The sequence below is a fragment of the Centroberyx gerrardi genome, chromosome 15, assembly GCF_048128805.1.
Source record: "Centroberyx gerrardi isolate f3 chromosome 15, fCenGer3.hap1.cur.20231027, whole genome shotgun sequence".
NCBI lineage: Eukaryota > Metazoa > Chordata > Actinopteri > Beryciformes > Berycidae > Centroberyx > Centroberyx gerrardi.
The window spans coordinates 12461282-12487733 of record NC_136011.1 but is presented as its reverse complement, the minus strand read 5'-3'; the positions used below and the strand labels follow the sequence as shown (position 1 = coordinate 12487733).

The 26452-nt window shown below is 42.9% G+C and overlaps 2 protein-coding genes across 7 annotated transcripts; both read left to right on the top strand.

Annotated features, from left to right (window-relative positions):
* Positions 1–1210: 1210 nt before the first annotated feature.
* On the top strand, positions 1211–13072 carry LOC139913406 (FERM domain-containing protein 6). Of its 4 annotated transcripts, XM_078288864.1 has the most exons (15): positions 1217–1343; positions 1801–1892; positions 4995–5196; positions 5369–5459; positions 7235–7314; positions 7540–7616; positions 7783–7978; positions 8136–8291; positions 8810–8875; positions 9350–9418; positions 9537–9711; positions 10423–10707; positions 11071–11202; positions 11387–11457; positions 11556–13072. In XM_078288864.1, the coding sequence occupies exons 3-15, from the start codon at positions 5119–5121 to the stop codon at positions 11844–11846; spliced, it is 1767 nt and encodes a 588-aa protein (XP_078144990.1). In that variant the 5' UTR covers positions 1217–1343; positions 1801–1892; positions 4995–5118; the 3' UTR covers positions 11847–13072. The 4 variants fall into 4 exon arrangements, with proteins under 4 accessions (XP_071757509.1, XP_078144990.1, XP_078144992.1 ...); XM_071901408.2 differs by lacking the exon at positions 1801–1892 and having other exon boundaries at positions 1211–1343; XM_078288866.1 differs by lacking the exons at positions 1217–1343; positions 1801–1892 and adding an exon at positions 2033–2212.
* Positions 13073–13368: 296 nt separating this feature from the next.
* tarbp1 (TAR (HIV-1) RNA binding protein 1) lies at positions 13369–26272 on the top strand. Of its 3 annotated transcripts, XM_071901409.2 has the most exons (29): positions 13369–14371; positions 14483–14580; positions 14681–14750; positions 15104–15252; positions 15380–15432; positions 15555–15652; positions 15747–15882; positions 15972–16068; positions 16189–16278; positions 16388–16559; positions 16674–16940; positions 17256–17353; positions 17447–17605; positions 17705–17919; positions 18121–18352; positions 18763–18951; positions 19062–19255; positions 19644–19715; positions 19834–19954; positions 20394–20504; positions 20604–20753; positions 20852–20938; positions 21039–21250; positions 21339–21420; positions 21541–21712; positions 21822–22007; positions 22794–22918; positions 23880–24016; positions 25650–26272. In XM_071901409.2, the coding sequence occupies exons 1-29, from the start codon at positions 13417–13419 to the stop codon at positions 25801–25803; spliced, it is 4881 nt and encodes a 1626-aa protein (XP_071757510.2). In that variant the 5' UTR covers positions 13369–13416; the 3' UTR covers positions 25804–26272. The 3 variants fall into 3 exon arrangements, 2 of the variants coding, with proteins under 2 accessions (XP_071757510.2, XP_078144878.1); XM_078288752.1 differs by lacking the exons at positions 21822–22007; positions 22794–22918; positions 23880–24016; positions 25650–26272 and having other exon boundaries at positions 21564–21708; XR_013507216.1 differs by lacking the exons at positions 21541–21712; positions 21822–22007; positions 22794–22918; positions 23880–24016; positions 25650–26272 and having other exon boundaries at positions 21004–21250.
* The last annotated feature ends 180 nt before the right edge of the window (positions 26273–26452 follow it).

Here is a 26452-nt window from a genome sequence, read left to right as displayed (position 1 = left end):
TGAAAGCAGCCAAGTGACCCTCACCACCCCCTCTCTCCCTGCACCAACCCCTCATCTCTCAATGCTCACAGTCAATGCGCCGCTTTTTAGAGCACAGGGGCATTGTGGGCTGACGTCATTTGTGTCCAAATTCAGCAAGGGACCTAAATTACACAAAGTGACTGGTGGAAAAAGAGGGGTGAGGGTGGCAGGGTTAAAGGGCAATACAAGTGGATGGGAGGGACATTTGAGGAGTCTATCTATGGACGTTAGTTCCATCTACACAAGATGATGGAGGACGAAACGTGGTACCAAATATTAACAGGTTACATTTTTGAAAAAGCAAAGTAGCAATGGCAGATGAACCGTAAAGACCATCAAATTGATCTCCCTAATGCCATTCATGTCAACAGGGACACAAAAATGGCTGAGAATCTTTCAAAGCTTAAAAGTCTTTGGAAAAAAATACACAACTCACATTTTTTTTTTTTTAATACATTTGATTTGGCTTGTCGATTCTCATGGCCTTTCAATCTAAATTGGTTCTAATCCAGATGGCCAAGTGCTAATTTTGGTAATCAGGATTCAGGATTTCTATAAGAAACAGAACCTGTTTAAATGTAGGGTTGCATGAGGCTTGCTAGAAAACTTGCTGGAGATCCCTGCTGCCACATTAGAAGAGCATTAACTGGAAGGAGAAAAAGCATAAGGTATGATGACAAAAAAGTGTACATAATTAAAACTCATTTAAAATTAATTTGTACATCATTGCTCAATAATCTATTTAACTGTGTTAAGAAAGTTGATCACACTGAGTTGAGGAGTCCTGAAGGACAAGTCCATCACCGCTCAGGACCCTAGTCTATTAGTGTACCTGCCTTGTTTTCAAAGCTGAAACAGTTCGCACTGACTCGCTAACTATGAATAACCCCGAGATCCCGATAAACCATGGTAATCCATAGGGAGGAATCGGCCTGTGTGATACTGTATTCAAATATCTCTGAGGCTTGGAAGAGTTCTATTTTTTTTTCCATAAACTTTAAAAACGAAACAAATAAACTAATTAATATTTTGAATTGGAAAGTGAAAAAAATAATTGGACTAATCGGTACTAATACGTTTACCTGGAGGACAACCACAGCAGGACCTCCCCCACAGCTATCGAAATTGGTATGGCCCAATCTTTTGCGCTTCACTTTGGGTAAAGAAGTCTTCAGCAGCACGCGACAGGAGATGTTGTCCTCAGACTCCCTCACCTCTGTCAAGTCTAGATTGGGATAAAAGTGAAGAATGCGTCTGAACACGCTTTAGGGAAAACCCACGACTGAAATTTGAACTTTTTTTCCCCCTCGTCTAATTGAATGGTGAGTACTGCTGCATAATTATCTTTAAATGAGTAGCCTGTGTGAGTGATGCACTTGTTGCACCGACCGACCCCCCTGCAATACACACATTTCCCTTAGGAAAATGTTTACACCATCGTTTTCTGCTTGGAGTGAGGCTTCAGTTGTCCTATTTTCGGGTTGTGACGTTACTCGCCCTTATAAAGTTTGGTCTTTACACAGAAGTGAATTATGAACTAACTAGCTTGATTATCTGCATGTATTGTATGTAGGCGACCGTTTGAAATAAGTAGTGGGGATGTAACGGTAGGAATAATCCAAAATGGAAGTTTAAATGTAACGGTTACTTCTCTAACTTCTGAATTATCTCTCGCTGGCTGTAACTTCATCAACACTTTTGTGGATAGTCTCGTTTGTTATTCGGTTGGTGATCCTGAAAATGCACGATTTAATCAGTTTCTCTGGATTTCCCCACCAGGGCTCTGACTCATGCTCCAAACACTTTGCTCCATGTAATAGATGCCCCGCTCCCTTTGAAACTGAAAAGCTGCTTCACCTCCTTGGTTTCAGGTTGGTTGAGTGTAAATTGGTCACCCTTATTCACTCAGACACCCCCACCCCACCCCGCTTTCTACACTGGGTTATCTAAGGGTTTTAGCAGGCAGTGAGGAGCTGTGACACCTCAGAGAGCTTGTACAGTGCAGTGGGAATGTTGTTTTTACAGCCAGCAGTGTGCTCAGAAGTAGGGATTATAACAGTCTTGAAGGGGAATTAAGGCATGCAGATGGCTGCTCTCATGTGATGCCAGGTTCCACTCTGGTCAGCAACTAGGGGGATGTCTGAAGACGTCATCCCACACATCTAGGACTGACTGCAGACTTGTTTTGGAGGTGAGATGCAGTGTAGGATAGTGATAGTGTAGCATAGTGCCTGCTTGCATGCTGGAATGGAAGGGAGGCTGATATAAGGTTGGTATGATTGTTGGGTGATTTAACTTCTCATGCTTCACATCTGCTGATACTGATATTTCAAGCTCATTTGGACTTGGTAATGTCTATTGTCTAGGGTTTCTGAGGGCAACAAAAATAAACATGCCAACTAGGCTACTTTAGATATTTTAAATGTTACTTTGATTTTTCTTCACCTGCCTCTTAGTATTGGCGTATTCTTCCATGTGTCCTTTACCTCTGTCTCAGAAAAGAACATGTTAGCATTGTTAACTTCCATTGTTTTCAGTGATTCTTGTAATTCTAACAAGGTGCAGCTAGCTGTATTCATTTTTTTTCAATTAGAAAAACTAATATTGCTAACAGACTATTTCAAGTGTTACCCAAAGGTGTATTTGCTCTGTATTATTATTAATCCCAGTTCATTCACTGAAAAAAGATATTTAGTTATTTCCATGTGCAAAAGTAGGCAGATGTTTTTGAAATCTGAACGTCATCACAGTAAATCAAAATTTGTTGCACCTGTTGTGATAGTACTGTATCTTTATTTGTTGTTTGTGTGTTTTCTTACACATAAACAAAATTATATTGCATTTAAGTTCAGATCAGGAGCAACCTACCTGCATGTATGATGATGATGACAATCAAGAATGTGTGATAGAGAGAGAGGTGTTAATGAATAAGCCAGATGCTACAGGAGGGAGAAAATGATTGGCCTGTTATCGCCTTGCAGGGATAGTTCAGGTACTCTAGAAGGCTGTCTGGTTTCTTATAACAACTCAGCCTCAGTATTTTGGTTATTGAAATATTGAAAACAGAAGTTTTCAGAATTTGTTAGCATTGCTTATTCAAGTACAGCAGGTGCAAAAACAAATCACAGCACCTTCCAAATTTTCCTGTTCCAAAGCATTTTTGTCTGAGAAATATTTTTACATTTTTCAGTCATATTTCCTTACACAAGAATCGCTCACAAATGCCGACAACCCCTGCTTACAGTATGTCAGCAATCAGGTGGAATTGTTTTTTGGAAATGACAGTTCATGATAAATCAGATGGACAACAACCTGAACATACCTTTTAAAAGGAATCTTGTATAGACCCATGCCCCATTATTAAAAAATAAAAAATAAAGAGTATGTAAAAGTAATACTGTAGTATTAATCATTTTTAATTAAGTTACAAGCGCAGTGCATGCAAACATGCTTGGCCTATCAACAGTCTTTCTGTTTTGTTTTATTTTTTTCACCGCACTGCCTAGGGCCAACATGATTGTATAGTGAAATTAGTTTGGCTCTGTCATGAACAAGTTGGATGTTAAGGCTACTGGATTTTCAGGTTTTCAAATGTCTGTTTGCATTGACAGGCAGATGTGAGTGAGGCTCTGTTTGAACATGTTCACAAATCATAGTTAGGAAGACAAGTGTTTAGCCTTGTGAGCCAAGAACATTCACTTTTGTAGTTCCCACACCTTTGCTTTGTACACTGGCAAAAGCTTATACAGTATGTTAGTATCAAGGTATAAGAGTAGGGGCCACACAATAATTACAGGTGTGAAGCAGCCTAACGTTTTGTCTTTTTATGATCCAGCAGAGAGACATGTTGTGTCATGGTGCTTTTAAACATGTTTTCTTTTCCCACTGTGAATATTAAACTCCTGAGAGAAACACAGGTGTTTCTTGTTTGTGCTTCCTCAGTTAAAAGTAACTCTGGGAGGAGGGCATTTCCCGGCACAAGAGCATACTCATTTGGTTCAGAATCATATTTGTTTTGTGTATGTATTTTTTGGTTTGTTTTCTGTTGGGTTTTGTTTAACCTCTGTTGTGGTCCGGAGCAGGATTTAGAAGGGATCAGAGTCAGCGCGCGGCAGTTCTTAATCTGATTAATAGATTCGGAGACGCTAATCACTAATCAGATGAGGATCGTACCAGTTGGGGCTTCGGGTCAATATAATGGGGCAAGCTTCAGGTGGTAGTATACTGGTAATACACTTGACAAATACACTGTCTCCCTCCATCATGGCCATTTGTTGCTATTCAGCACAGCAGACATGCAGCAGAATCTGATAGAATACTGTTCCTTTTTATATTGTGGGTTGTTGTATTGCTAGTTGTAATAGAAAAGGTTTGCGTAGGATTATCTGATTGATTAATGGTTTTAGTTAATGGCTATAATTGGGATTACAGAAAGCTCCTTGAGATTGCCCAACTGTATGCCTGGTTTCTTGTTGTACGCTATTTTAATGTTGATTTAGATTTGGGTCCAGATGCTTTTTAATCTGGACCTACTTCATTGATATGATTCTTGCATTTGATTCATAATGGCTTTGAATATTATCCTGGAGGATAAATCTGATGGTAATGCATTTGGCTTCAAACCATTCAGATGGGACATGCCGTGTGGAGTTAGGCTAATCTTGGTGGCTAGATAATGATGATAAATGCAGTCTGCCCATGGTGTTTACTTACGTCTGGGTATGGGATTTTAATAATAATACCACATCAATGCAAAATGTGCTTATGAAACATTTGTATGAACACAACAGAACTTAGGAATCTTTATTGGGGTTGTCTGAAATCTCATGAGGTCCAGTATCTGATCTGACACACAGACCGATGATCTATTCTAAATTCCATTCTGCTGCCTTTATCATTCATGTTGAAACCTTGTTGGATCATGTGTTTTCATGTCCTTACTTATCTCGCTCTGATGTCATCTCTCTTTTCAGATAAAAAAAATGGAAGAAGAACTGCCCCTGAACAGATAGAAGGTGACAGAGAGACAGAGTTGAAGAGGATCCTGAAGCGGTTTGACGGAGAGAGAACACTTGTCGCAGACAGACCCCAGACACCATGTCGGTCTCAGCAAAGCAGGAGAGAACCATTTGTGTTCTCCTCCCTAATAAAGAACAGCTGGACATCACTGTAGGGGTGGGTGTTTAATATGTCTCTAGCTGTCCTGTTGTCTATCACCAAGAGACCTTAACGTATGGCCCAGGTTCTGTCCATCACTCCACTGTTGACTTGAGGATTTCCTGCCTCCATTACATTGTTTGTGAATACATATTGATCACACTTTTCTTTCTCTGTCCACCTGCTTTAGCTGAAGTCCACAGGGCAGGATGTTTTCAATCGTGTGTCAGAGCTCCTTGGAATCAAAGAGCTGCACTTCTTTGGCCTCACAGTGGTAAAGGGTAAGTCAGCTTCTTCACTGACCCCTGAGCCTCTGAACCCGAAAGCAATGTTCACACTAGATTACACTAGGGCTGCAACTAACGATTATTTTCATTGTCGATTAATCTGTCGATTATTTTCTTGATTAATCGATTAGTTGTTTGGTCTATAAAATGTCAGAAAATGGTGAAAAATGTCGATCAGTGTTTCCCAAAGCCCAAGATGACATCCTCAAATCTCTTGTTTTGTCCACAACCCAAAGATATTCAGTTTACTGTCATAGAGGAGTAAAGAAACCAGAAAATATTCACATTTAAGAAGCTGGAATGAGAGAATTTTGACTTATTTTTCTTAAAAAATTACTCAAACCGATTAATCGATTATCAAAATAGTTGGCGATTCATTTAATAGTTAACAACTAATCGATTAATCGTTGCAGCTCTAGATTACACAGCAGTATTGTCAGAAGATCACAAGACCTGATCATAGTGTAGGAAGTATGTGGTTCAGGTCATGCACAAACAGTATCATATTGCAGCAGTGACTCAGTGAGTTTGTTAACAAGAGCATCATGTTTAGCGTCATAAGTACCGTGTAGGCTACTGCAGGTTTCTGCAGTGCCACTCTTTTGGTGGCAGTGTTTACATAATACTGTGGAAAATGGGCTTTGCTGCCAAAAGGGGATCCTACCAAAACAACCAAATATGTCGTTCCACCCTCCCAATCTACATAAATGAATAGTCTAATCCTCTTCAGCCACTGAGCAAAGTGCTGAATTTTCTATTTTCTCTCTTTCATTCTCTTATTCCCGTTCTCCTTCTTTGTACAAATATGTTGAAATGCCTTGGTAATCTTGTGTGGCTCACCTCTTGAACAAGCAGCCTTTTGTTTTTGTGGTGTTGGTCCAGCGACCACTTAGGCCTGGATTCCAGCAATATTAACTTCATTAAGCCTGGAATGCACCCTGGCATTCCACCTCTTCAGTGAGGGGAGGGATGGATTGATGATGGGAAGGGGAGAGTGGGAGTGGAGGGGAAAGAGGTGGGGGGGGGGGCACTCGACATGACAGAGTCTTACTCAAGTCTTACTCAAAGGCCTTGGTGAATGAGGAGAGGTAAAGGAGTTGGAGTGAGTCAGAGTGGGGATGGGATGGGATGAAAGGAGATATGGATGGTTGGAGGAGTGAGTTGTGAAACAGTCCGGGGGACATGGTTTGACTAATAAGTTGCACAAAAGAAATTTAAGGAGAAACAAGATGGATCGTGCCTATGTGATGACCCATGGTACCAGGTTGAGGCTGATACTGGGGTTATTTGAGATGTAATGTATTCAGTGCTGCAACACCTCCATCCTCCAGCGAACAGCTTATCAGCCTCTACTGAAACAGAAGAAATGTGATTTTGATAACACAGGATTAGCTTTGGTGTAAAGAATTATATACAAGGGATTATTTGAAAGAGAGATTCATATCACAGTATCAAGATACAAACATTCACAGTTGTATACAACTAAACATCAGTTATTTAGTTTACAGAATGTTAAACCAACAAAGCTCTTGCCAGCAATGTTTGGTCCTGAGCTGCCATGCTAACACTGGGATAAGCAAATAGATACATTAGCATTAGCATAGTTGTCATTTGCTTCCTAGTAGCCTCATTCACAAATGCATGAACAAGGGCTTTTTTCTTTTCCCCTAATTAGTCCCATTGTTAGGCAAATTTTACGCATGGTTACATTATTGTTTGTTTGCTTGCTGAGTGTGTTCTTGTTTCCTGATTGTCCTTCTTCCTCCCAGACAATGAGCACATCTTTTTGGACATGGAGGAGAAACTGACTAAGTACTTTCCTAAGGATTGGAAGCAAGATTCGGGAAAAGTAAGGCAATATGTATTTGTCATATTTTTTGTATGTGGGAGAAAAAAGAATGATGGTGGATGGCTGTTGTCAATGCAAATTAGGAGCATTTTGCTTTGACCCACACTCCCTGTTAACTGTCAGCAACAGTTCACTGCCCTACATAAGAGCCACACATTGTCCTTTAGCATGACAAAAAGAGATGGCAGCACAGGCTTACTCCAGCATGTCTTACCCTTTACACAGGCGATACAGAAGAGAGCCCTGCCTCTAGTACTCTTTCTCAAAGTGCAGTACTACGTGGAGAACGGCAGACTCATTTGGTATGTCCCTCTATTTGTTCATTGTGCATCTTCTTCACTATAGGACCAGCTCGTTTATTCATTTTATTTCTTTTGTCACATCCTGCACCTCTGTTTTCAATCTAATTGCCATGCATCTTTGTCCTCCTTTTTGTTGCCCCCCTTCCCTCTTTTTGTGTGGTGCCAGTGAGCGGAAGGCACGTCATCTGTACTACTCTGACTTGCGAGAGCGGGTGCTACGCTCTGAATGCCGTCAGCAGGAGGAGGTGTACTTCCAGCTGGCAGGTTACGCCTTGCAGGCTGACCTAGCTGACCACCCGCTGCCAGGGGAGGATAAAGAGGCCACCCCTTACTTTCAGCCCAAAGACTACTTCCCTCCCTGGGTAGGTGTCCCCATGTGGCAGCAGAGTTTAAAACGACTGTCAAAGGGTCTCGATGTTTGATTTATTAATATGATGCATTTCTTTCAAGGGATTTGAATGTTTTGGGGTATGTTGAGCTCTCTCTGCTCACCACATCTATCCCTTTTTCCTTCCATAGATTGTAGCCAAGCGTGGAGTGAACTATCTTCTCTGCCATGGGCCCAAGGTGCATCAGGAGCTGTGGGGCATGTCCGCCCGTGACGCCGTCCTGCACTTCATCAGGGAGTCGTGTCGCCTGGAGGATGTACCTGTCACCTTCTACAAACTACAAAAGGTCAAGGATATAATTCAGTATTTCGAAGCCATCTGAATCAAATGAGTTGCTTGAATTGAGCCTGTGTAGTACATACCTTACTGTCAGGTGTGTTCATTTTAATGTTTGATGTCAATAAAATAAGCGATGGGCCATTGGTTGAAGGAATGCATTTTTATCTCATTTTGATCTATGGCCATTTCATCTCTTGTTCAACTGAAAAACGGTCTTTCCCCCTCACAGATGAAGGCAGTTTGGCTTCACTTGAGCTGTGCTGGATGAATGGCTATAGGGCAGTTACATAACCTTATATCATATCTATCCCAGTTTATTGTCCTCCCCATTTCAAAATCACTCAACTACTGAGTGATATTTTGACAGCTGGTCCACCAATTGCGCAATGTGCTAACACTTTTAATTTGCTGTTAGAGGGCAGCCCAAAGTTTCCCAGTGAACTAGAAGAGGGGCTAAACTGGGGAATGGGTTTCTTATCTGAACTCTCAGATGCCTCTCTGACATCTCATCATTCATTTGTCCAGGACAAGAAGGCAGAGAGAGGGACGGCATTGCTTGGTCTGACCCTGCGAGGAATGCAGGTTTATCAGGTGCGTGCATGTGTGAGTGTGTTATTAATGTGTGTACGTCAACATATACGTAAGAGTGAACCTGTGTTTGCTCAGAGATTCAGTTTGTGTGTCTGTGGTCCTGAAAAACCCCTGACTAGCCATGTGAGGAATGTGTGGGATCGCCACCAACAGCAGTGCATCAGGAGATAGGGGCTGTCTGCCATCCCCGTCAGTTGTTTGATCTGTCCATCAGGGGCCATCTGGGGGGGATTAGGACTGCAGGCCTGGCTGATTAAAGAGCCAACAGACCGTGAGATACCTTGAAGAACTCGTGGCCTCTTAGCAAGGTCCAGATGGCTCTGACGAACAAAAAGACAATGGAGCACTGATAATCGATTGCTAATTTTAAAATATACCTAAGTAGATTGCACATCCAGAAATCTGTGTTTAGACGCATACGCTCCCACAAGCATTTGAGTTGTTGGATCACCTGTGTGTGTTTTGCATTTATAGGAGATGAACAACATACGCCAGCTGCTGTATGACTTCCCCTGGTCTAACGTGGGACGTCTCACCTTCCTGGTACACACACCGCTTTGTTCCATTCTCTGTTAAGATTAAGTAGAATCATTCTAATTATTTAATGGGCATTAGCTACGCACGCTACCACACATGCATAATATCATGTTGTCTTATCCAGGGTAAGAAATTTGAGATCCAGCCAGATGGCTTGCCGTCAGCCAGGAAGCTGGTTTACTACACTGGGTCACCGTTCCGCTCTCGCCACCTCCTCCTGCACCTGAGCAGCAGCCACCGCCTCTACCTCAGCCTCCAGCCAGCCCTCAAACACCTACGCCAGCTGGAAGAGAGCGAAGGTAGGGGGAGGAGGAGTGGATGTGCAGATACAGTATGATTAGTTTCTAGAATATCAGTGATACTCACAGTACAGCTGGGGGCCACCTGGGGCCTGCAAAACACTTCTGAGTGGCCCCTGGAAATAAGTCTTTGGTGACCTCAATTTTTGTTGATTCTACACAAAAAATATGTTGAGCAATTGAATTTGGAGTGGCAGCTGTTTAGATATGACATTTTGCACTTTTCGTTGAGCTACATCCAGAAACAATTGTATATTGACTTCTATGGGAAAATAAACAGGACAAACATATAAAATGCATCATGTACAAATAAAGCATAATACATAATTATACTCTTCAATTTAAAATATCTATTTTTGGTTCTGTGATGTTTGAAAATCTGATAAAGCAGCTCTGTGAATCACAATATTTCACTGATCAACAATATTGAAATGGGTGCCAATAATGCTGCCCAGCACTGTAACAGAAAGCACTGAAACTGACATTGACACTGACAGTACTGACATTGAAAACTGACAGTTCTATTAACTGGCTCTCAGCCTCTGGCAGTTTCCAGTTTCCCCGGGGCAGCTGTTTGAGAATGTGTGATATATTCAGTATATCCACTTCAGTTTTAGATCAGTTTTAGAAATAAGATCATAACCAGCAAATTTGATTGAATCATGTGGTTTATGCTCTTATGTAAAGAGTTGTCTTGTTCCTCCCTTCCAGAGAAGAAGCGTTACAGAGAGTCCTACATCAGTGATGACCTAGACCTGGACCCCCCAGGGAGCGAGAGCAGCCCTGGTCTGTCCCGACACTCCACAAGCAGCTCTGGAATCGAAGCTGACACCCGGCAACACAGCATCTCCACAGAGATAGCCTCCATGGAGGAAGAAGGTCAGCGGCGAGCAGAGAAGTGTTTCAGCTCAGCAGCCAGCCACGGCAGCTCCTGCACCTCTGGCATTGACACAGGCAGCAAGGCTCGAACAGATGATGAGGAGTGGCAAGAGGAAGGTGAGACGGGAAACTATACCCATCCCTCAGCATCTTATCTAAGCAGTAAAGAGCTACTTTGTTGGCTGAATTAACCATATCAGTGGTAGACATGGAACATGAAAAGCAGCTGTCTGAATTGTTCCTCCTGTATTTACCATTGTGATTTGTGTGAAGAGACATGCACGACTGGAATTTTGTTAAGAGTAAGAAGTAAACAATGTTTTCCTCACTCTCCTTAACCTTTACTCTTAATCTTAACCATGACGTACTTGCACAGCACATCTCAAGGGCACATTATGCTCCATAAATTCATACAAGTCTACAGCACATTACTCATTGTTGATAGATTTCTTCATTTGGGTTTTTAATCATTTTCCCCAGACATCCAGACCAATGTAGGCAGTCCGAAGGAGGTTCTCGTGGATGATCCTGATGAGATGCTCCAATTGGCTGATCTTCTTGAGGGCGTGTCAGTGGATTGCCCACTGCTCACCTCAGAGACTCACTTGACAGGTATGAATAATTAAACTGCATGCAAACCATGAGATCATTGTTATATACAGTATATCTGTCAATTGCAGCTGCTCTCCTCATCCCTCTAATGAAAGAACACAAATTGTTGATATCATCAAAATCTGTTTCCCTTGTTCTTTTATTGTCAAAATTGACTTTTACAATTTTGTTTTGTGCTCTACAGACAGCAAAGCGTGTCCCCCAGACAGTGATGATGATCTAGGGAAATTACAAAGCAAGGATACTTTAAAACAGGTTTGTCATCTATCTTCTGTCACATGGCGCGTTATCTCCTTCTGTTGTATTCCTCTGTTGTATTTGCCCTCCTTTCTCACCGTCTGTCTCTATTCTAGGTGCTGAAATCTAGGCCACACGTCTGCGTGGATCGGCACAGCCAGAGCCTGGATGATGTTCGTCTGTTCCCACCTCCAGCACCCCTGGGAACCACGCTACTGCCTGACTCCTCCCACAGCTACACCTTTGGGCTCCCAGACGCCCCGACAAACTCAAAGATCCCTGCAGATCAGAGTTATTATCCCCTTTTGCACTGCCAGGCCAAACCTTCCTTCTACGGCCGCAGGTCCACCAACTGCCTCTCTCTGGACCTGCTAGGGGATGAACAGTTGCTGGAATTCATACTGTGAATACCATAAAACGCTGATGTCCGCAAATAAGCCTGTCCTCTTCCTTCACTTCCAGTGCAACTCAAATGGAGGGTTGGCAACACGTGAATGTCTCAAAGTATTTTCTTTGTGGTGATGATGACGAGGGATGTGTGTGCTTATATTGGCATACAGACATTATAGAAGATACTGAAGAAGTTCATGACGGGACCCAGTGTCCTGTTTTATTTCTTGTATCACTTTCTTGTAAAGCTGTGGAATATAGCAATATAACGGAGACCTAATCCAGCAACATTTCAATCAACAAACACAGCATATTTATTGACAGAATTTTTGTCATTGTATATTCTGTACATACTTGCACTATTTTATTGCAACTTCTCAGAACAAGAAGAAGTTCAAATCAACTTCTTTGTTGTATTTTGTAAAGTTTACAATATCAAAAATGTCACTTACAGTGTCTAAATAGGCTGATGCTGAGGGCAGATCAGTGGACAATTACAAATATCTGAACATTAGAAGGCTACGCTGTCGCCTACTGCATGGGACATTCAGAAGATGGGACTCCTTTCCTTACCATTAAGCCTATTTGCTGATGTGAACACTTGTTGGCAAATTGTAATTGTTTTATCCAGGAAAAATTCCGGAAGCCACGGTGCTACTGTTTGTGCTCCTATATTCTTTTATGTCTTTTTTTTTTTTTTATTGTATTTTATAAGATACTCAATGTTTTTGTACAGCGTGTACAGTCACACTTTTCCTAACTGTTAGTCTGCCACAGCAATCCAAATCAATTGGTGATGTGGAAAATTGAATTTTGTTAAAGCTGGTAATACATTCATCCAAAGTTTAATCTTGCTATATTTCCTTCCTCCTTTCATAATTAGAACAGCAAAGTATTATTTGTAAAGTACAGTTTCTGTAACTATGAAGTGTATAATGGATCTATTTTTGTATTATGTAACCCCCAAACAAAGAGCCTTTCTTTCTGTTTTGCTCGGACATGATTGTCAATAACTGCTTTGTAAATTGTAATTGGTGAGCTCAGGATTAGATGTATTTTTAGCCCAGATAAACTGAACTAGATGGGGAAACGATCTCAGTCCTTAAACACAGAAAAACTTTTACTCAATGCCAATAATGTTTGAAGAAATGACACGGTATTAATTCAGAACACTGAACCACTTCTTTATATCTAAAGCACTGTTTTTATATGATAGTGAAAATAAATTCTAAATGCAACCAAATGTCTCTTGGCTGTTGGTCTTTTTTGCACTATTGTAAAATATAAATTGTAAAATGATTATATAATTGCAAGCTTATGTTCACAATCCAAAATGTATACATAGTTAAAATAATTACATCTTACAATCAGAGATAGTTATCTATATACTTAACATTTTCTGTGTATTATATGATTCACTAGTAATAAATTATCTGGTAAACCGTACTTTCCAAGCTTTCCTATCTCTCGCGAGAGTTTGAGATGACGTATACGGAAGTTTACATTCCACATGGAAACGTGTGGCAGGAGGAAAGCCAACCTGGGGTAGCTTAGCTTGCAAGTTCCTTGTAATAGCAGCTACTTGCAATGTATTCCGTTTTAATCAATGCGCTTTTGTCAAGCTCTCCTAACTATGACATTGTGTTTGAAACTCTGTCCTGGCCGAGCGAGTCGTGGCCGGAGACAGAAAGGGTCGAGGCGCTGACAACGTTCATTGAAGGACTCGGACCACTTCTGTCTGACTCGTCTACTGACACGACTCCGTTGACAGCTGCGAAAAGACAGTACATTATTGGTAAAGTCGAATCAGTCATTTGGACACAATGTCTCCCCTTTCTCTCAAAAATATCAGAAGAAGCCGTGGCTAGCAAAGGTATTGCTTCACACGACATGCGATGCAGAGAAAGCACCGCTGCTGCCTGCAGACTGCTGAGTGTCTGCGTCCCGCTGTGCGGTAACACCGCTGTAACGGGCCGAGTGGCTCTGTCCGTTCTCCCGTCGCTGCAGCTGTCAAAGGCTGAAGCGGAGGAGGAGCAGCCCGGTCAGGGTAGACTCACTGTAGAGGTTGCCATTGAAGTCATGGCTGTTCTGTTACCTACTCTTTCATCAGATGAACAGCTTACACTAAGCACACTGTCATCTGCCCTGTCCTGCATCAAGAGACTGTCTGATGCATTGGTGTCCAAAATCACTGTCAGGCTTCTGTTTACACTCCTCAGCTGCAGCAGCGGAGCGAGGTTAAGAGACACACTGCAGTTCATATTGGAGGATCTGTGCAGCTGGCACTTGAGTAACCGCACACCAGTGGTAACAGAGCGCACGTTGCTGTGTCTGACAGCCCTCTCAGACCAGCTGTTGAAACCTCACCAGCCCTCCAGCCAGACTGACCCACGCCTCTCCCTGCAGTTCTGGAGGATGCTGCAGGACGGCCTGACACACAGAGACAACGTGTCACGTAAGCGGGCGCTGTACCTGTTGAAAAGGTGTGTGGCTCTGTCAGAGGAGGAAGAGGCCGAGTGTCCCCGCTCTCCATCAGGGGAAGGTAAAATGCTCATATTTGGTGACACCGTGCCAGATTAAAGTTCACCTGTGTTTTGTTTGACTTGCCTCCTAGTGAACGGACATGATGTTTCCTTTCTTACACTTGTTGCAGATGAGATCTTGTTCAGGTGGGACCCTAACAGAAGCAAGTTGCTTAGGGAGTTCTGGGAGGACTTTGCACTGGTGATGGAGACTCTGGAGGAAAACCAGGTAGGTAATTACAATTACATAGTTGGGTCAAAACCAGTTCAGTGGTGGACATCATGGTAGCACATCATAGTGATGCTTGTTGTTTCTTTTTCCCCTGCAGATTCATGTCGTCCGGCCAGTTCTCAACAGAATAGACATGTTGATCCAAACAACAGCACTTGACAGTCAAGGTAACACTAGGATTAAGCAAAGTATGGAGTTATTTTTGTATGTATATTTTGAAAATGGAAAAAAACTGGTTTCAAAGCGAAAAAAAAAAAGGCTTTGACAGGGAAAGAAAAAGTTTTGAAAGTGAAAAAAGTTATTATACAATACACTCTTGATTGTCTTATTGTGACGGTAGCTTGTAAAAAGAGATGATTTGAATGAATGAAAGAGATTTGAATTAATAAAAACAATTGGAGGCCAAATCTTTGTTCGCTTTTAAAACTTTTTTCACTTTCAAAATAAGTAATGAGACATGTGAAGTGCCAAAACTGTCTGCCTTCCATCTGTCAATGCTCTGTCTGTGTTGCAGCGTCAGGCAGTGGCCTCTTCCACCCATCCTGGCTGCTGTGTGTGTATCAGCGCATGTTCCACAGTGAGAATAAATCCCTAATGAGAGAGGGAGTGTGTCACCTGCTGGAGCTGCAGGCCCTCCAGCAGCCAGCCTTCGCCTCGGCCTTCTCGCAGGTGCAAGCTAACTCACATTTTATTAAACTTAATTTAAGTTTTATCATTTCCAATATGCATTTTAGAACGATCCCAAGACTCATATAAAGATACTGAGGTTTTCTCTTCTGTCCCTTTTTCTCCCCAGTTTATTGTTGGCCCCTTCATGGATGTCCTGTCTGAAAGCTCCCTCTTCCACAGGTGGGGATTTAAAATCAAAACACCACAAACAAAACAATTAAAACACCACAAACAATTTACTGATGATTATGAAGTGTTGTTTTGCACCTGCCCTAATTAATCAGCCTTCTGTTTCTATCCAGGACCATTGGGCAGAGCATAGGAGATCTACCTGAGCTGGGGGTTAAACTCCAAGTCTTCATGGCCACCTTCTTCAGTAGCCTTCCATCAGAGGACAGAGGTACAGGAAGACAGCGGCCATAGAGAATGCTTATTAACGCAGCTTGTGGTCACATCTCGTGGGTCATCTCTCACTCATTTTGTTTGTTCTGCAGGCTCTGTGTTGCTGCAGCTGATCCAGCGGCTGGGGTCTCAACACTGGTGTGCGGTGCCCATCCTCTTCCTCTTCCAGGCCCTGTCCACACTCTCCCTGAGTCCTCTGCTGGGGACCGATGGGCTCACTGCTTTTAGGTACCACACCATGTTTTACAGACAGACAGACTGTGCTGCAGCTGGTATTTCATGATGTAGATTAATACTGTGCCTGTGGTGTGTTGCAGGGAGGTGCTGCGCTGCACTATGATTACTCATCAAGTCCTGCTGAGAGGAGCGGCCCAGTGCTTCCTGCTGAACAGCGCCCTCTGTCTCACAGAAGTGGTGAGACACAGTAAATACCTCACATAAAACCAGCTGATGTTGCTCCTTTCCTGGAGCTTGATAACATAGAAACATGGCTATGAAAGATAGTTGTTATATTGACATGGTATTCTCTTGCAGAGCACAGTGACCCTAGATGATTTTTTTAGTTTGCTGATGCATTTCCGTGCAGATGAGTCACTATGTAGAGGAACACAGCTGTGGAATCAGGTACGGTGTACATGAGAAGCACTGACCTAACCTTTCATTAATATAGCATGTTAAGAGAATTTGCATAACTGACTCATTTCTACCCCGCATATTTCTGACTCCACTGCAGTTGTGTGCCTGGCTATCAGACAATGAAGGCAGTTTCAAGCCCTGTATAAGGGATGGAGGGAGCGGCCCACAGCATGGAGGGGATTGTACTGGTGATGCTACAAACAAGGAAACTGTAAGAGCCTATGTTCAATCCGAGATAAACACTTTTCTCCGAGTCCCAGCTAGCACAGGTGAGTCTAGAGGGAGATGGTAATAGCTGATTGAGTAATAGTAGTGAATGTTTCTGTCTGGAGACATGATAACACTTGATATAGATTATCAAAATTATGTGTGATGCTCCCCAGGTCAGACTGAGAGGCTGCCTGACCCTAGAGAGGCTGACAAGCTGGCCAGGTCCATTCTCCTGTGTGTCGACATGGAGAAGAGTGGACCTGGAGGAAAGACCAGCAGCGGACTGGAGTCTTTACTGTCCCCCCTGCTGGACACCCTCAGCAGAGTCAGCACCAATGTCTACCTGCCACTGCGGAAGACTGACAAGAGCCTGCAGCTCATGCTCCGCCTGTTCCAGCTCGGAGGAAGACCAGGTTGTTGGCATGTAGGAGAGAGGGAAGGTTTGTAATGAGATCACTGATTCACTCACTGTGTAGCCATTATAGAAGTCCCGCTTGATGCATCTGTCCCACATTAGTACTAGAATTAGGCAGTTATTTCTTTAATTTTACACAATAGAATGGAGGATAACTCAAAACCTTTCAAAATGTCCCAAATGATTCTTCTTGGGGATAGAGCAAAACTGCAGCAGTAGTTCACCAAGCAAGCAGTTCAAAGTGGGAATTATACAGTGGCTATAATTATAGATCTCTGTCATGGTTAATATTATAGTGATTGCTCAGCAGCGTGTCGGATTTGACTCTCTTTGCTCACAGCGGACAGTGTGATGGTTGCCATGGAGAAGATAATAGTTCAAGTTGTAGATCCCATCCAAGAGTTTATCCTGAGACGGCTGTGCGGGGAACTACAGGAGGTAAACGGCGAGTCAAGCATGTCACATTTTCTACAACTAGCACATATGACTACGGTGGCTAGTTTCAACGTATACGTTTGCTCTGCTTTACAGCTATTTGACGTGGACCGGGCGGAGCTGTATCTGTGTGTCCTGAGGCAGCTGGTGGTGATATACAGCGCCATGCCAGAGCGCCACAGTAAAATGCAGCAGACCTATTTCCCTAAACTCATCAATAATAGCCTCAAGATCCTGCAACAACCGACCCAACAGGTACGCAGCCAAATATTCATGCTCCTGTCATCAGGTAGTGATTTCACAAATGGAATGTGTTGCTGGATTATTCACCAAGGTTTGTTTTTGTGGTGCCAGATCCCCTCTGTGGCGAGCCAGGTGGCGAGGGCAGTTGCTATGGCATCGCTGGCTACGGTGTGTGGTCTTGTGGAGCAGCAAGTGATTGACAGGCGATCAGAGACCATTTCTGTTTTGAAGTCTCTGAGGGACTACTTCTACAGCCCACAAAGCCAACTCTCTCTGGGACACTTCAATCAAACCCTGCTGAAGCCACAGACAGTGGACTGTTCAAGGTTAGTGGAAGCCTTGAAGTATATGATTCATATTGCTTCAAAGCAGATTATTGAATCTCTGTTAAATGTGTTACATCTATTACAGTATTATAAGTAGTGAGTGGCATCAATTTAGGAGAGAGACTTGTTGGGGAAATAATATTCAGGATAAAAGCATACACTCTTAGCACCAGGCTAACATGATTATTTTTCTCTCTATAGTGATGCAGGAGTGCAGGCTCCTCTACTGCAGGACTGGGGACGCATAGCTGCCCATTTTATGCGGGACCAGTGGATGTGTCTGAGCCTGCTTATCGTTACTGAGTCTGTGGAGGCTTCCAGAGCCCCCGAGACCCTGAAGGCTGCTCTGGGCTGCTGTGTGGAGGCCCTGGCTCTGCTGCCCAGCAACTTGGTGCTGCCTGTGCTCACCTTTATGGAGGTAGTGCTGCCACAAGTGAGTCTGCTAGTTATCTCGGCCGAGGAGGTTATGTTTTTACCCCACTTAGTTAGTTAGTTTGTCTGTCTGTCTGTCAGCAGGATATCTCAAAAACCTATAAACGGATTTCCATTCAATTTGGTGGACAGATAGTCCTTAGTGATCTAGGATTTCCACCATTAGAGAATTATTGTTTTTTATTTGAAACGTTTTTTTTTACTATGAAACTGTGATAGAGACTTGATTCCAAATCTTAATGGTGTCTTTGCATGATCACAATCAATTTAACCTAAAATTTAAGTGATAGGAATGATGTCTTTGGGTGTAACAGCAAGTTGGAGAATTGTTCAGTGTTGGCTAGTCATAGTATGCAAGTATTTCTTATAACAACTGAGTTACTATCGTGATATTGGTGATATTGTTTCCAGCTGGCAGTTTGTGAGGAGGCCCTGTGTGTGGAGGCTGTGACTCTGACCTGGGAGCTGGTGCAGGGGCTGAGCACCAACCCACATGACTTCTGGCCCACGCTGAAAGGCTTCGTCTCCATGGCCTTCCACCATAACCTGCTAGAGCTGACAGACACTCAGGCTCCGAGGCTCACTGCCACCCTGAAACAGGTGATTAAACAGAGGCAGGAGTATGGTGGTTTGCAGTTTAGATCATAATGTGTTCTAACTCTTTATAAGATATACAGATGTGGTAGTTGTGTTATGTGATTACCTTGTAGATTGGCAGTGAGCTGATGGAGCTGTCTCAGTCGAAGACAGGAGTGTTCAATGTGCTGGTTCAACACTGCTGTCAGACTTGGCTGCCCACAGGAAGTGGTGACCAGGCTGATGCCAAGTTTTCCAGTGTTTTCAACCACATCAACATACTCACTGAGGCGTGTGTCTATGGACCGGTGTTCAGGAGAGACCAAAGGTAACTTTGAGAGCATTTTATTGGTTCAAATTATTTCTCAGAGTTATGTAAAAAAGCAAAGGTGTGAAGTGCTGCTTGGGTCTGCACTATGTGAAGGCAGGACAGGTGCTCACTGGAGGCCGGTATCTATTAAATCAACTAGGCCCTAGGAGATTTCTTCCTAGTAAAATATCACTATCCAAAAGAATAAAAACTCCAATCAAGTGAAAAAAGAAAAACCAAGACACTTGGTTTTGGAGTTCAAAAATAAATAAAAGCCTTTATGAAAGGAGCTGCATCATTAAAAACATGACCAATGTCTATCAACCAGATCTGGTCTTCATTAGGGTCCTCCTCTTTCTCAGGGTTTTCAGGGTTTTCTTGACTGTTTCCTCTTGGTCTTTCAAAGACTAATCCAGGACGTCCAAACCTATGTGGAGCAACTTGGTGAAGAGTGTGCTGCTAACGTCGTAGTTACATGGTGAGCTGCTGAATTAAGCCTCTTTGTTGTAATGTGTAATACTTCTCCATTATACTGCCACTAGAGGTCTCTCCTGCAGTGCTGCTGTCACAGTTGAACTACTGCCTTTATCTTCCAGTGATAACAGGGATGATCAGTTGCCCCGCACGTGTGTACTAGCCTTCCTCAGTTGCCTCAATTCCTCCAGTCCGCTGCATGGAAGACTGATGGAGGATCTGGTTACCCGTCTGTTGAAAAAGGTGGGCCATAGATCAGTGTTTGTCAGTCTTTCAGTTTGTGAACCCTAACAACAAAATGATACTTACTTGTGCCCCGCTGATTTTGGCATGCATCTACAAAATGGTGAACTGTGTCACTGTATGTTGATTTTTTTGTCATCTCAGATTTTTTCCTTCTATGCTAAAAATATTCATTATTACCTGAATTATAACAGATTCTAGACATGGTAATTGTATTGTTTCATTTTGCAACCCCTCTGCCACATATGAGCAAGACTCATGATACTCTTGTACTTATGTGCAAGAGTCTTGTGTCTTGTACTTATGTACAAAATTAAATATTTGTTTTGTTATATTATAGTCTTGGCATATGGGGCATTTATTCACCCAATGTAGCTAATTTAACAATATTTAACAACATCTTCTATTTTCCCCTTTAACCCCTCCTTCCCTATCTCAGGATAAAGAGATATCGAAGTCAAAAGTACGTTACTATAGCAACTCCCTTCAACATCGTGTGAAAAATAGGGTATGGCAAACACTGCTGCTGTTGCTGCCCAAGCTAAAGGAGGTAAGAGACCCTCATACTCTCACTCACACTCACACACATAAAATAATCACTGAGAAAGTAACTGTGTGTGCGTGTGTGTGTGTGTGTGCGTGCCTGCAGGAGTTTGTGGCCTCTTTGGTGACCCATGTGTTTGAGGCAGGATTCTGCAGTAACCAGGCCTCAGTCAAGTACCTGATCGAGTGGATGATGATTCTGGTCCTTGTCCGGTATCCACAACACATAGACGGCTTTTGGACCTGCTTCAGCGTGGTGAGCTCTCACCTTCTACCAGAAAACTCTGCATTATTAATACTTATGTAGAATTAAGTAGTTTTAACAATTGGCCAATTCCTGTGCTTTATGTACAGGATCAAGAAAAGACCAAGACAAGCATCTGCACCTTCCTGTCAGTCTTGGTACATTTGAATATCATCATGCCTAAACTGAAGGATAAGGTAAGAACTATGATTTTCTCCACACAACCCCCATCCCTTTTGCATCTCCTCTCTCTTACCTGAAGCTCTCACTCCCTCACCCTGCATGTGTGCCCCCTAGGCAGTGCAGTGGCGTAAAGCGCTGGATGTCATCCTGCAGTGGTGTTTCAGCCACAATTTCAGCGTGCGCCTGTATGCCTTGCTGGCCCTGAAGAGGGTGTGGTCCCTGGCAGAGGTCAGGGCAGAGGCAGAGGAGGGGGCCGACGGCTTGGGAGGGCTGTCTACTGTGATCAAGGCCTGCCTGAACCAGGCGGAGGCCATGCAGAGCACTGGGTGAGAACATACCAGCTACATCAGCTGCAAAAGGCTCATTATAGTAAGGTAATGTTGTACTTATTGGAGATGTTGTCTGACCCTTTAGAAATGCCAACAAGAACTGGATCAGGATTCAGGAGCACTTCTTCTTTGGTGCCTTTCATCCTATCAGGGATTACAGTGTTGAGGTGCTCTTTTATATTTTTGCTCAACAGAATCCTGCCAATTATTCAGCCATTCCAGTTGCTAAAATCAAACGGAGCAATAACACACTTTTCTTTTTTCGTTTCTTTGCTGTCCCATCCTAGACCATATTCTACACTTTCCCCAGTCTGTCAGAGTTGGCTGATGATGAGTGGATTCCACCATGGAAGTTTGAGAAGCTGTTGTGTTTCTCTGAGAGTCCGTCTCTTCCACTGAGGAATCCTGTTCCTGACCTGAGCCAGCTCCAGCCTGGAGACTGGATCCAGCAAGACAAAGGTACAGTAGCACCTCTCTGAAACAGCAGAACCACCGCAAACCACAAGAATACCTTAGCTAGTAATCAAACTGTCTCTTACTGAGTGGCGGTGGTGTTGTGCCTTACCAGGTGAGCAGGATAAGGAGGAGCGCTGGGCGGAGGTCCAGAAGAAGATAACCCCCTGGAGGCTGGGGATCCAGGAGCAGGAGCCTGAGCTGCAGCTGGTTCCCCAGCAGAGAGCTGCCCGACTGGGCAAACTCCACGGCGCCCTGCTGGTGGTCGCCTCACTTATCGACAAGCCCACCAACTTAGGAGGTCAGAGAAGGAACAGAAGGATAATCTCCATTACTCCACATTGATTTTTTCACACAATGTTGAAGTGTTGAACTATAAATGAATGTCTCCTTGATGATATTTATTTGTGTCTTATACTTTGTGCAGGACTATTGCTACTTACTTTTGGTCAAATACAGCTGTACCACAAAAACTAATTGCTTCAACCCTCTTATCATAGTTTGTACAGGGAATGTGCTGATTTCATCATAATCACACCTATTTTATATTCTCTGCCAATGTACTGCTGCTGTTGTCTCAGACGATTGAAGGGCTGAATCCATTTGAATTTGTTTACAGAGGAAAAGACCCATTTTAAAAACCAATATTGATTTTGGGTGATGTAAGAGAGTCGGTAAGCTTGGCTGTTGTATAAATGCTTTATTTGAATTCATCCACCGCATTGTCATGATTGTAGGTTATTTTATCTGTCTGCGCTCATGTAATACACCCTGCCATTGTTGAGCATCTTTTGCAATAACTGATATTTGCTAGCCATTTTGTCCTGATTCATCACTGCCACAGGCAGTCTAACTGAGAAGCCCTCTAAAAAACCCATGAAAATCAACGTTTCAGAGGGTTTGGGTTTAGGAGTTTAGGAGTTATGAAAAAAGAATGAAAATTGTTTTTTCCTCTTTAGATGCAATATAAAAGTACTATGGAGCACATAGTGATTTCACAGGTCTTGATGTCTTTACAGCATATCTTTGGATAGGCCTCACTTTGATGGCTTTATTCTCTTTTCTCTGTGTGTCTTTGTGGTTGTAGGTCTGTGCAGGACCTGTGAGATCTTTGGTGCCAGTGCTTTGGTTCTGGATAGCCTCCGCCATGTCAGTGACAAACACTTCCAATCCCTGAGCGTCTCCTCTGAGCTGTGGCTCCCTCTGCTAGAGGTGAAGTGCATCTCTCACTTTTCAGCCCACCAATCATGATTCCTACTCTGGCTCTAACAGCCCTTTCACACTGGACTAGACCTGGGAAATGTGTGAGGCGACTTGGGTAAGTCGCCCCCATCGAATGACCGTGGTCAAGATCAGGGTTGAGAGGCAGGTCAAAGTCTGCCCAGCTTGGCTTAAAATTATCTAAATTTAAGGCCTTAAAAAGTATTAAAATGTCTAATTTTATATACAGTTGTTAAAGGTTTTATTTTTCAAAACAAACAAAAGAAACAAGTTTCTTTGTGCTGCATGTGCAATGTCCACTCTTTGGTTAATGCAGATCAGGGTTAGTACAGTATGTAAAACATGTTGTTTTTTTTATTATTTTATCTGCTTGACTAAATAGGATTTGACGAGAAGACCCATAACAATGTCCCATGACAATTTAACTTCCTGGTGTCCTTTTTCCTTTTACCACCCATTTATAGCTTCAGAACCTTCCTTAGGTGTGTTCAATTGCAAATAAGCAGCTTTGTTTCCTTTATTAAATTTCTAGGGAGCTTTAAAAAGGTCTTACAAGTCTTAAATTTGGCTGTCTGAATCCTGCTGATACCATGGTGTCACTCCAAGTCTGGAGCATCTTTTCATCCACTATTTGGAAAAGAAAATGTGAATACATCTGCTTTTGATGATGTTACAATGTGACAGCCCGTAGCAGATTGCCATGTACGAGGCTCAGTGTGAATTGCCTCTTTACATGAGACAGACTCAGTTCAGCCTGCCACAATATTCCCAGGTCGTGTGTGTGAAAGGGGTATAAGAGACATTTCAGAAGTGTGTTAAGCCTCCAGTCTGTGAATTTTGAGCTTTACTGTGTCTTCACTGTCTTGACCTCAACTTGATTATTGCAGTTGTGGAAAATGAATTCGGAGTCAGTATATAATGTCTAACATCAGAAATGGTGTCTGTTTTTCAGGTGAAGCCTGTGGAGCTCGCTGACTTTCTGCAGGTAAAGAAGAGTGAAGGCTACTGCATTGTGGGAGTGGAGCAGACTGCAAACAGCCAGAGTCTGCAGGACTACCAGTTCCCTGAGAAGACCCTTCTGCTTCTTGGGTATGACAGCATAACATGAAATCGCAGCCCTGTCCAGCTCTGTCTCAGTCACCACACAACCTCTCACAGAACTGCATGCAAGCCCATTCCTTCCCATGCCCTTGTGACTCTCTTACAGACAAAGGTGTGAGCTGACAAGGCTGTTTAATGTTATCTCACCAGTTTAGTGTGATTCCCTGCGGGGCCTGAGCCTCTCCTCTGCTTCACTTGCCTGTCGGGGCATGCTGGGCAGTAATTGGCTTTCCCCCGAGGAGGAGAGCGCAGGAAATAAATTACACAAACCAATACAAACAGTATGATGATGCCAGCAGAATTAAGCTTAACCTTGGTCTAGTTTGAGTCAACATGCTGCTCTGTGGCTCTGGGTCAATGGGACACAAATTTCCTTTTATAATGCCATTCTTAACGACTCAACGATTACAGCCCAAAACCCTATGCAGTCACGCCACAATATTTCCACGATGTCCTTGCCTTGCGTGTCCTGCAGCTGGGCCACTCAGAGAGCGACAGATGAATATTTATCATTCCTGGATAGTGTGTGGTGTCCTGTTTGTTTTACCCCGCTCAATCACAGAGGCGCGAGTAGCTCAGATCTGCTGTTTGTCAGGAGCTCAAGCATCCCGTGTGTGAGCTGAATATTCAGTGCCAAAGCAGCTGTGCTCTCCCCAGCACAGCATGGACCGCCTCTAATCTCCCATCACATCACAATTATCTCACCCAGTTGCACTCAAGATAAATGTAGCTCAACAAATCACACTTTCTCATTGCCTCGCACACACTGTACACTAATTGAACACCAAAGTCATTACCCGTTTATGGTTGCTTTACAAGGCCCATATTGCGGCATCTCCATATACAGTATACTCAGTCAGTTCCGTGTTTTGATTTGCTGTTGGACTGAAGCTGATGAGCCATGTGCATAAAGCTTATTCCTCACAATTGTAAGGACTTGAGAAAATGTAGGATTAATTTAGGGGGTTCATGGTTGTAATCTTTGAACTAGAAAATTCTTTTAAGGCCTCTCCAATTAAATAAAGTGGATGGCATCATTAAGCCAAATGAAGCCTGAGCTTGAAAAAAAAATCTATAGCAAAATCATTGGGCACACTGAACTGTTTAATGGGTGTTTCAGACTAAATTATGTTATACAGTAGGGCTAGACCAATATATCAGTTTGCCGATATATTGGGCCAATTGTCTTTTTATGAAATACCAGATATCGGACGGTCGGTGTTGCCCATCGTTGATATGATGAAGGTTCCTCCCTGACCACAGCTACATAAAAACCTGCAATGAATTTCTATTTTCTTTACACATCCTATTTAATTGTTCAACAACCTTTTTTGTAAATTAATTCCCCTACCATCGAATAAGTGGGCTAGGTTACCCTGCCTTAAATAACTGCTAACCCTAAAAGAATTTCATTAGTCTGGACACTAGAGTTTTAGTGTCCCATGATGGTCTACATGGTGTTTCAGAGGCTTTTCCACCCTTCCAAAAATTACATTCCTGGAGGAAACACAATCCTTGTAATTTTTGGCATTTTGGCACCATTACTCTGTTGAATGTCAGAATCAATCTTCCCACTCCTTCCTCCCACACTCAGCGGTATATTTCTCTCTCCTTCCTCTAGCAATGAGCGGGAAGGCATACCTGCCAACTTACTTCAGCTGCTGGATGTGTGTGTGGAAATCCCTCAACAAGGGGTCATCCGCTCGCTCAACGTGCACGTGAGCGCTGCCCTGCTGATTTGGGAATACACACGGCAGCATCTTGCCTCTGGATGAAGTGCAGTCAACTCCAAACCTGTGTGAGGAGACCAACACTGTGGCCAGAAGCACCCCAAGTCTTATTGGACAGGATTTTATTTCCCTTGCGCTTCTTTCATATCAGGTTTTAATACAAGCCAAGTCACCAGGACAGTCCTTGTGCCTTTCCATGAGAGAGTCAGAGTCATGGATAGAGATCAGAACTGGATATTACATAAAAAATATTCCAATGAGCTTGTTATTATGTTGATAGAGACAATCTGCGTGGCAGAGCAGCAGCATAATGGAAACTTGATTTTCTCACTTGTGTGCAGAAGTTTCTTGTTTATGTGAGCAATCAGCATTTGCCTCTAAGGCACCAGGACAGATAATGTCCATATCCAGCAAAATGTAATGAATTGGACTGTTGTTTTTGTTTATAGGCATTATTTTGTGCAACGACAATAGTTTTTGTGCAATTTGTGATTTTAAATTGTTAATTAATTGTTTGAATAAATACAGTAGTTTGTAAAGACTGGGCATTGTAATCTATTTTTGTATTTCTATTTTTAATTTAGCGTCTCTTACGTCACATGACGTCGCAAGCAAATAAAACTGTGAAAGAGTTAAGCACAGGTGCGCTGACACAACCTCCTCCTCCTCCTCCTCCTCCTCCTCCTCCCACTCC